General features: G+C 51.7%; 1 protein-coding gene and 1 pseudogene across 5 annotated transcripts; both read right to left on the bottom strand.

The window, feature by feature from the left end:
• Positions 1–253: 253 nt before the first annotated feature.
• Positions 254–4,899, bottom strand: LOC101783017. 5 transcript variants are annotated; one of them, XR_002678031.1, is made up of 5 exons: positions 4,391–4,891; positions 2,839–2,900; positions 2,273–2,664; positions 1,841–2,171; positions 254–1,737 (listed from the first exon to the last, which is right to left on the bottom strand). XR_002678031.1 is itself a non-coding variant. In XM_012846717.3 (2 exons), exons 1-2 carry the CDS (start codon positions 4,772–4,774, stop codon positions 2,868–2,870), a joined length of 417 nt encoding a protein of 138 aa, XP_012702171.1. In that variant the 5' UTR covers positions 4,775–4,890; the 3' UTR covers positions 2,666–2,867. The 5 variants fall into 5 exon arrangements, 1 of the variants encoding a protein (XP_012702171.1); XR_002678030.1 differs by having other exon boundaries at positions 254–2,171; positions 2,273–2,638; XR_001164286.2 differs by having other exon boundaries at positions 254–2,171.
• A 731-nt stretch (positions 4,900–5,630) lies between these two features.
• On the bottom strand, positions 5,631–7,602 carry LOC101783687 (annotated as a pseudogene).
• Between the last annotated feature and the right edge of the window lie 2,651 nt (positions 7,603–10,253).

Genomic DNA, 10,253 nt, shown 5'->3' on the forward strand with positions numbered 1-10,253 from the left:
GGGCACCGGATTTCATTTTCTGATCGACAACGGATGATCGAAAGGGACCCCCGGTTGCGCTCGGCAACGATGATGCATGCGATCACGCCACAATCACTGCAACGAAACGAACCCCCCAAGCAGAAGCAGCAGGATTGTTTCTTGCAAACCAAAAGATGACGAGTGGCGTGGACAATCATGGAGACACTCGGCTTTGTTTCAGATCGAGCTGTGCTGTGCAGAGTTGACATGATCGATGGCGTTGATTGCGCTGTTGCTTGTAATCTCAAGGCATAGGGACTGCTTATAGATGAATAATAACAGTATTTTTTTATGTAACAGGAAGGGGCGGACACCTACTGGTTATATATTAAAATAAACGAAGCAGAAAAAAGGAAAATTACAAATGAGAAAGCCAGATGTCTATGCTAGGATGGTATTTCTTCTTTGCCCTAGGATGGTATTTCTTCTTTGCCCTATGTATGACAAGTGCAAATTCTTTCTTGAAGATGCTTTGACATCCTTGCACTGAGGGTGTTTGATTATCGAAGATGAGGTATTCCTTGATGTCCAGATGCTCCATGTCATGGGGACTATTAGCTCCATGAAGAAAGGCTGCCCAATCTGGTCTTTAAGAGACTGCAGGTTACCATACCCCGAGAGACTGTCCAAGATATATAGGCCAATTTGATCCCAGCATGATTTGGCAAAGGGGCACCATAGAAAGAGATGTAGAACTTTCTCCAAGATGTTATCCTGGCATAGGACACAGCTATAACTTTGCAGAGGATACCTATTGTGTTGAGTCGATCCTTCAACAGAAGCCAAAAGAATACTTTATGTTTTGTTTGACAGCAGCTATCCCATAGCCATCTGTAGACCTGATGAATATTAGTGTCCATTCATGAATTTGTAAGCTTTGCTTGAGCTGAAGATGCCTGTTCCCCAAATATACGTCCAGGAGTCATGATCCTCATGCTGTTGGAATGCTTCCAGATTATTTTGCAGTAGCTGAAAATTGCTCATAAGCTTCCAAAGAGAGTGGCAGGTGAAAGAGTGAGTGAAATTCTTCAGTAATAGTTGCCTTCATCAAGGTAATGTTTTTGTCCTTAGCAAAGGAGAACAATTCTGGAAATCTGATACTAGGAACCAAACCTTCCCATAAATTATACCAGTCCATAGGTACACTGATCTTCCATTGCGTGGATTTGGGATGGCCATACCTTTATACGTGTTTAGGATTTTGAGGATGTCTCTCCACCAAAAAGGGCCTTTCTTGGCTGAGTTTGGGAGTTCATCATTAGGATAATAATTGTCCCAAACAATTTGAACCCATGGCAGGTTTACATGATTGTAGAACTTATGAAGGTTTTTCATAAGAAGTGCCTCATTGTGGGTTTTCAGGTCAAGGACACCAAGACCTCCTTCTTCCTTTAGCGGACAAACCATTTGCCATGCTGCTTTTGGGGATTTTTTTGCATTTATATCAGAGCCTCTATGATCCACCAAAAAGGGCCTTTCTTGGCTGAGTTTGGGAGTTCATCATTAGGATAATAATTGTCCCAAACAATTTGAACCCATGGCAGGTTTACATGATTGTAGAACTTATGAAGGTTTTTCAGAAGAAGTGCCTCATTGTGGGTTTTCAGGTCAAGGACACCAAGACCTCCTTCTTCCTTTAGCAGACAAACCATTTGCCATGCTGCTTTTGGGGATTTTTTTGCATTTATATCAGAGCCTCTCCATAGAAGATGTTTCCTGTATTTGTCAATTTGCTTTATGACAGTGGCATGAAGTTTCATGGTGCTCATCAAGAAGGTTGAGAGAGATGTCAGAACTGAGTTAACTAGGATGAGCTTACCACCGTGTGTGAGGATATGCAATTTCTTCCTGGGCAGCTATTCTTTTTGAAGCCTCTGCTCTGGGCCTTGACTCTTAGGCTTCTTCTCACTGTGTCATCTTCAACAATCAGGACACTTGCCTTGGGCTTCTTCTTCCTTGGAGTAATAGGGAGCTTGCTGACTGTAGACTTTGAGACATCTTGCTGATCTTCAGTTGACAAGGCTGAATGCTCTGCATTGTTGCAAGAGAGGACAAGGACTGCAAGAACACCGTTGATTGATCCCACCAAGCATTTGACATCCCACATGTCGCAAGGATGTCAGATCCGTTGCAAGGAAATGTTTCAGCATCTAGAAATCGTGCATGACAGCGTGAGTCCAACGTCGTCTACCGTACAAGTACAAGCCAGGCAAAATGAAGGGAACAAAACCTTAGTCAAATTTGTACGTACCAACCATTCATTCAGCAGTTCAGCCGGTATCTCTTCCAAGTCCACGCTAGGCCTGTCTAATCAATACTGGGCCGTGTTACGGAAGGCCTGTGAGGAAAGATAATAATAGTCGTCGATTCAATCATGTTTGCGCCGGCCCACGGTCCTCATACTCATGACAGGCCCATTTTGCCGCCCATTGCGACAAGTATAATGGGTTCACCAAGGCATAAGCAGTTCCTTGATCAGTTCGAATACATTCTACAGTAACATATATAACCTGTGAGTACACCTGATGCGAGCTTTCAGGTCCGGCAAGCGTTTTGGGGGCACACTGACAATCACGCAGACAGGTTCTCCTGTCTGGCTGTTGCAAATCGGCTCCCGCTGCACACAATCATCAGTACGTCTTACTGAAAGCACAACAGCAATGAATTATACTTCAAGACAACGATAACATGAGGTTTGCTTATTCTAAGGAAACGTGTTCACAGCTATGGCAACAAGAGCTACAATGGTAATATACTACAAGGCACCAACTGGAAGCATGCCTCCAAGTTGGGGAACAAAACAAATTTGAACCAGACCTAGCCAAAGAGAAATTCTGGCTTCGCGACTACGCCTGGGGTTTATCCTCCGCTTTCTTTGGCTGTCAATAAAAACAGAAAGTAAACTACTCGGACATGTTGAAAACATAAAAGAAACTTGTGCCCAAAAAAATTCTGAACATAAAGCAAGCCATGCCCAGCAGGCACGTGACCCATAGCACATAACAGTATAACACATACTTCAATATAACTGAAGTTTCATCGTGACGAGATGGAGTAGATTGGTTATAGGAGCAGCATGAATTGTATTGGGGTTAGATACAGTGTGATTGGTCAAAACAGTATCCATTCCCTTTTAGCCCATAGCAAGCAAAATTACGAATAGATACCGAACTGATCAGATGTCAACTGATTGGCAGTGATCCTGAACCTTAACTTTGTTCCTTTATAAAATGATAACTTTGTAATGCTACAAATTAAAATCTGTTTTAATCAATTTTAAATATAAATGAAGTAATGAACACATTACAATGATGTGTAATCATTCATCGAATATTGATGGATTGGATGAAACAAAGACTAATCGCACGGCAGTACCCTTTTATTCGACGCCCACAACTAATCTTTTCATCGTTAGGATACTACTCTTACAGCGGACCTTTTTTTAGAGGAACTACAGTCGAATTGAATATCCTCAAATAGGTTTGCTAAATTATTTTTGTTAAAATTTCATCATACTCGGTGTTCTCATATTCAAGCATGAAACCTACTGAGATGATATGATTCGACACAATTACCAAAAAATCTAAGTTAAATTCAACTTGTGGCGATGTGTCATGTAGGTACATGAACTTTGAAAATGCATTTTTGGACCCCCCAAACTCGCTAACCGTGCCAAATAGGTCCAAATCTACTCTAAAACGCATCCCTCTTCTCTAATCCCTCTCGTCATCCCTATTAACGCTGACGTGATATGAACCTCTGCTCCCTCCCCGCACGCGGCCGCCGATGCTCCTTCCCCACAGTGGCCGGCGGTGCGTCGTGCGCCCACGCAGGGCTGCCGGTGGCCGCACGCGGGGAGGGAGCAAAGGCCGTTGGGGAGGAGAGAGGGAGAATGAGAGGGAGGGAGGTTCACGTCAGCGTTAATAGGGATGACGACAGGGATTAGAATAGAGAGATGCGTTTTAGTCTAGATTTAGATCTATTTGGCACGGTTAGCAAGTTTGGGGGCTCAAAAATGTATTTTTAGAGTTCATGTACCTACATGACACAGCATCACAAGTTCAAGAACCGCCGGTGCATTTAACTCTCAATTACCAAAAAATCTTGTAAACAAGCAAACTCAGCATCTTCGACAGCTTATAGCAGTTTAACAAAGTACTAATCATCCCAGGTCCCAACAAACACAATCCTAACACGTACAAAGTTGCACAAATGGTTAACTTGCTAAGCAGGCACCCAACGATCCCAAGAATTGATCCAGTGTTCAACTCAGTGCGGCAACAAACACCCACGCAACGCACGCAGCCACGCAGGGTGTTCGACAAAATGAAAATGAAAATGAAAGCACAAGAGGAAAGGACGGCCGCACCTTGATGCCAGGGAACGACATCCCGAGCTCCTCCTCGGGGATAACGACAGGCCACTTCTCCCCGCCGTCGCGGAACATCTGCTCGGTGTCGATGAGGCGGCCCCGGGCGAGGATCTGGTCCCGGATGCCCTGCGCGGTGGCGCCCTCCGCGGCGACGATGGCCTCCTCGGCGCCGTTGAGGTAGGTCACGAAGACCCGCGGCGGCTGCGGCCCGGTGCCCGTGGACTGGGGCGGGGCGGGGAGGCGGCGGAGCTCGACGGAGCAGGCCGGGTTGGAGTCCTTGGCCTTGCGGCCGTTGCACTGCGCCAGGAGCTCCACCGCCGCGGCCTTCCGCGGGTCCAGCGGGCAGTACTCCACCACCACCTTGGAAACGAACTTGAGCATCTCTCTCCTCTCGCCGCCTTCTTCCTCGTCGCCACTCGCCACGCACTTGACGCAGCCGCCGCTTCGCCCCCACGGAGATTTTGGTGGCGGCGCGAGATTTCGGGCTGGTTGGATGCGTGGGTCTCCCTGGAGGCCCAGGACGCGTAGGCCGGGCCGGGTCGAAAGACTGAACCGACAGTAGGCCCGGTAGGTCCATTTTGCCGGCCTAGCCGAATGGTAAAGGTCAGGGATTCATTCGGGTATAAGAAACTCGATTACAAAAAGACCTAAAAACTTCTAGATTAGAATATCTTGTTTACGTCTAACTCAAATTTCTGAGTTATTCGGTTTATATCTAATATAAACCCCCAAATCTGTCTTTTCATACCCCGCTCCTTGCGACGAATGTGGCCTAGATTTTTGCTTTTGCTTGAATCTTATTTCCTTTGAATTGAACAGATTAAATCACATGTTTTCTGAGTATCTTCCTACGGAGCAGGAAGTATCCCCCCACGTGACAATGTTTCCCTGGAACTAAAAAAACATGTAAAACAACTAGCAAATCTCTTAGTGCAAATTGCACAAAAGTCCACACCTTGTTGTTAGAGAAAGAATCATCTGATATCTAATAGGGAAATGGAGCTTTCAATTAAAGTTTGAGTATTCTTGTTCCCGAGCAAACACATCGCCATCCACGAGGAGATATTCTTGTTGCGTTTTGGGTAAGTCAGTCTTAGTGCATAGTTTCATTATACCATTATCAAGATTAGGAACTAGGTACCTATGCCGGTTAAGTTTCATGAGGATGGAACTCCTCTCACATCTGACGAAACTTCCCCTTCTCTCTCCTCATAAATACCTTACCAAGTTAGCAAAATTGCTGATGTGACATGAAATTTAGACTGTGAACTCGATAACTGTGCTCATTGAGTGTCATATGGATGACACTCGTTCAGCAAGATTTCTGATGTGACATATCATCGTATTGCTAGGGAAACGGAATTATTCCGCTTTAGGAACAAACACATCGCGGCCCACGATAAGGAAGTTCGTCGCATGCTGAAGAAGCGGTGCAGTGGCGGATTGGCGGCAGTGGCCTTGTGTCGGGTCGACAGCGCATTCACTATTCAGTTTGTGGATGGATGGACATGGCGGACTAGGCGGAGTAGAGCTCAGGCCTGGACAGCCTCGGCGTCGGCACGGGCCACCAGCGGCGTCGCCTTCTTCATCACGATCGCGAACTTCTCCTCCAGGTCCAGCCGCGCGCCGGCTGGCAGCTCCCAGTCGAAGGCCTGCAGCAGCATCGCCCAGCGAGTAGGCCGTCATCCGGTCGGCCCATGGCGATCCCCGCGCAGATCCTGCGCCCCGGACCCGAACGGCAAGGTAGCCCCATGTCGCTCCCGGTGAAGTCCAGCTTCCGCCCTTCGCCGCCGTCGGCGCCGCCGGGCAGGAAGCGCTCCGGGACGAACTCCTCCGGGTCCCTTCCACACCTCGGGGTCCCTCATGATGGCCCAGACGTTGACGAACACGCGGCTCCCGGCGGGGACGCGGTAGCCGGCGACGGTGGCGTCGGCGTCGGGGCAGTGCGGCACCATCAGCGGCAGCGCCGGGTGGAGCCGGAGCGTCTCCTTGACGACGGCGTTCAGGTATTGCAGCCGCGGGAGGTGGGACTCCTCTACGACGGCGTCCCTTCCCACCACGGCGTCCAGCTCCTTCCGCACCTTGGCCAGCAGCGGCGGCCTCCGCATCAGCTCCGCCATGGCCCACTCCACAGTGTTGGATGTCGTCTCCGTGCCGCCGACCACCATGTCCATGAGCAGCGCCTTGACGTTGGTCATGGTGAAGGCGGCCTTCCCGTCGCCGCCTTCCTTCTCGAGCCTGAGCATGTACTCGAGGAAGTCCTGCGCGGGGGGCTCGCCGCCGGCCTGCTCGGCCTTCACCCTCTGCTCGATGATCCTGGCGAACATCTGGTTGAAGCGCTCCTTGAGCACGTCGGATTTCCTCCGGATGCCCTGCAGGTCGAAGCGCGCGAGCGCGGGGAAGAAGTCGGAGACGTTGGGCGCGCCGAGCATCTCGGTGATCTCGGCGACGAGGTGGCGGAACTCCTTCCCCACCGCGGCGCGCTGGGCCTCGTCGCCGATGTTCCCTCCCCACAGCGTGCCGGTGATGACGTTCATGGTGGTGAGGAACATCTGCGCGCCGACGTCGACGGGGGCGCCGGCGGCCGCCTGGGCGTGGAGGTGGCGGAGCGTGGCGCGGAACTCCCGGTCCCGGAGCGCGCGCACGTTGTCGAGCCCCGCGGGGCCGAGCATCTCCCGGACGCAGACCCGGCGGAGGAGGCGCCACGTGGGGCCGACCGGGTTCCACACGATGTTCTGCCCGCCGCCGTAGGAGATGGAGCGGGCCGCGTCGGGGACGTCGCGGCTGGAGAAGAGGAGGTCCTGGTCGCGGAGCACCTCGCGGGCGAGGGACGGGGAGGTGACGACGACGCCCAGCTTGGAGCCCAGGCGGATGGAGAAGATGGGGCCGTAGCGACCCGCGAGGCGCGCGAAGTAGGCGTGCAGCTGCGGGTCCAGCGACGGCAGGCTGCCCACGAGCGGCAGGCCCGTAGGCCCCGGCGGTAGGTTGCCGTTGCGGCGCCGAAGCACGGCGGCGAGGTAGAGGAGCGAGGCCAGGAGGAGCCCGGCGTAGAGGAGCGTGGCGGTGGCGTCCATGGCCAACTCAATCACTGGGTGGCGTGGGCGAAGGGATCCAAGGTGATTGGTTTGTGGGGCAGCAGCAGCTGGCAGATATAGCGGCAGGCCAGGACGGCAGGACCAGGTGACGAAGGGCAGGCGCACGCGTGATATTTTTTCGTTGGTCGCTTGTCAATTGTCATGGCGCTGGTCATTTGGGAACCGATGCGATCGGGATGGTGGGGGTGGGGATGGCAAGGCATCTGGGAGTGTGGACGGGAGCACCGAGGAGGGAGATGCGGCGTTTGTCGTTTGGGAAACAACACAGCACAGCCAAAGCGATAGCTTGACGCCCGGGAAAAACTAAATTTTAGCTCTAAATTTTAATTCTAAAAGTTCAAAATTTAGCTCTTAGCAGATTGGAATTTGGTTTATCGTTGGATGAACTGCGTTGGGCAAAAATGGGCAAATAACTAAACTTTGGACTAAAAATTTTAGCTCCCAAAAAGACCCTAAAAGGGGCTAAAAGTGCTCCTAGATGCCACTTTCCTCTCCTTACCCCCTTCTCTCTCCTCCCCGCACTCTCTCTTTCTGCACTCTCACCTCCTTCGCCCGACGCCGCCGCCTCGCCAGCCCCACCACCTCCGCCTCGCCTCACCAGCCCCGCCGCCTCCGCTCAGCCCCACGGCGCCGCCACCTCCTCCTCCGCCTCCGTCTTGCCCCTGCCACCGCCGGCCACCTCCTCCTCCACCTCCACCTTGCCCCCTCCCGCCGCCGCCTCGACCCCGCTGCCGCCAAAAGGAGGGCGGACGAGGAGGGAGGTCGCCGTGGTAGCGTTGTACTCCCTCCACGTCTCGGTTGACGGCGAGCTCACGTTGGCCGTCGGTGACGCCGCGCGGCCGCCCGCGTCCGGGGGCTCCTCCCTCGCCGTCGAGGACTCCGCCATGTGGATCGCCATCGACAGCGAGAAGGCGCTCCAGGTGCGCCGCCCCTCTCGCCCGAGGTATCCTCCGGCGGCGCCGCCGCAGTCCCTGGGCGGCGGCACCTTCATCCCCTTCGCGCCCTTCTCCCGCTCCAACAAGCTGGGCCGCATCGCCGATTGGACATGCAATCCGGTGGAGGCGGGGGAGAAGTGGGGACGCGAGGGAGAAAATGGGGGCGAGCGAGCGAGAACGACGAAGAAGCTGGATAAGGTGCTCGAGCTCTAGAGAGAGAAATGGGGTGAGGGCAAATCAGTCTTTGTTTGTCGAAGGACTAAAGTTTAGCCCATGGATCCAAATAGGTAGGCAGAACTAAAATTTAAAGGCTAAAGTTTAGAAGCTAAAATTTAACCCATGAACTAGTGATCCAAACACCACCTGATAACCCGAGGAGACGCTTGTGTTTTGTTTTGCTTTGTTTTCCCTTGCGCCACGCCGGCGGCCTGGGCGAGACCGACGCGCCCTGTCCTGCCGCGAAGCTGACTTGACACGCGCGCGTCAGCGCTCTTCCCGACGCGCGATGCAAGCACCCCGCGCGTGTCTTTTTTCTTCTTCTATTTTTTCCTTTAATTATGTTAGCGTAGCAACCGGCACTGCTGGTGCTTCTGCATAAACTATGCTTGGTGATGGTACACGCGCTCCCTTGAAATATAGGAAGCATGGTTGTGATCTTGGGGACAGGAGTTCATGGGGGAAGGAATGGTCTGACGTGCGCCGATGCGGGATGCCCACCAACACCTTTTGGTTTCCTTTCTGTGAGATCTGGCTGCCGCCTGTCAACAACACCTGGGGGCACCGGCGCTCGTCTTCTTTGTCGGCCTGCTCTCTGATCTGATGCGAGCTGAGCTCCATTTGTAGCACGAAACGGAGGAGGAAAGAGGCATAGATTCGGCGGCCTTGAGGCCTGAGGGAGCTGGACTTCCAGGCGGCGGATGCTCGTCGAATCAACCGATACACTGCTATTCTTCCCAATGCGCGTTCCATTCAGATGCAGTAGCAGTGCCGCGCTGCCATGTATCGCTTCTTCGTCCCTTCTTGTGCTGGAGGACTCCTCCAACTCCAATGTTCCGGTCTTCTGGAGCTGTGGGCTTGGCTGCAAATTAGCCCACACAAAGGTAGTTACATTATTGATTTATAAGCCCAACGACACCCACAATTTTCCTACCCACCAGCATGGGCTGAAAATCTGAATTCGCTCACCTCTGACGACGATGGGACTGGCCTTTCCATCCATGCTCTCAGCGAAAAACCTATCCATCTTCCAGAAAGTAGGAAGACATTGAACCTTCCAATTGAGATTCATGCAAGGAATAGGATTCCTTAGATGCATCAAACATAAACCCTAACTCCCACCCCCTCCCTTCCCTGCCTGTGCCACCCCCGCTCCCCCCCGCAGGGGCCCACGCCGCCATCGCGACTGGCCCCGCTACCGCACTCGCCGGCCCCCACACCTGCCGCCGTGCCGCCCTGGCCCTTGCGTGGGCTCACCGGCCGCCGAAGCAAGAGAAGAAGGCGCGGTCGGCGGCGGAAAAAAATCAAGAATTTTTTAAGAAAATGTTGAAATAATTAAAAAATATTGGATCAACTTTTCTTGAAAAAATGTTGGTGCAATTTTTTTTTCCAAAAATATTGGATTCAACTTTTTCTAAAGAAATGTTGGCTCAACTTTTTTGAATAAATGTTGGTTCAACTTTTTTGAAGAAATGTTGGTCCAACTTTTTGAAAAAATGTTGGTCCAACTTTTTTGAAAAAAATTTAGACAATATTTTTATCAAACATTTTTTCAGTGAGTTATCATCAAATAAGAGGGTTAGGGAAGAAGATAAGGAAGAAGAAGATAAGGTT

The sequence above is a fragment of the Setaria italica genome, chromosome VI (assembly GCF_000263155.2).
Source record: "Setaria italica strain Yugu1 chromosome VI, Setaria_italica_v2.0, whole genome shotgun sequence".
In the NCBI taxonomy this organism is placed as follows: Eukaryota; Viridiplantae; Streptophyta; class Magnoliopsida; order Poales; family Poaceae; genus Setaria; species Setaria italica.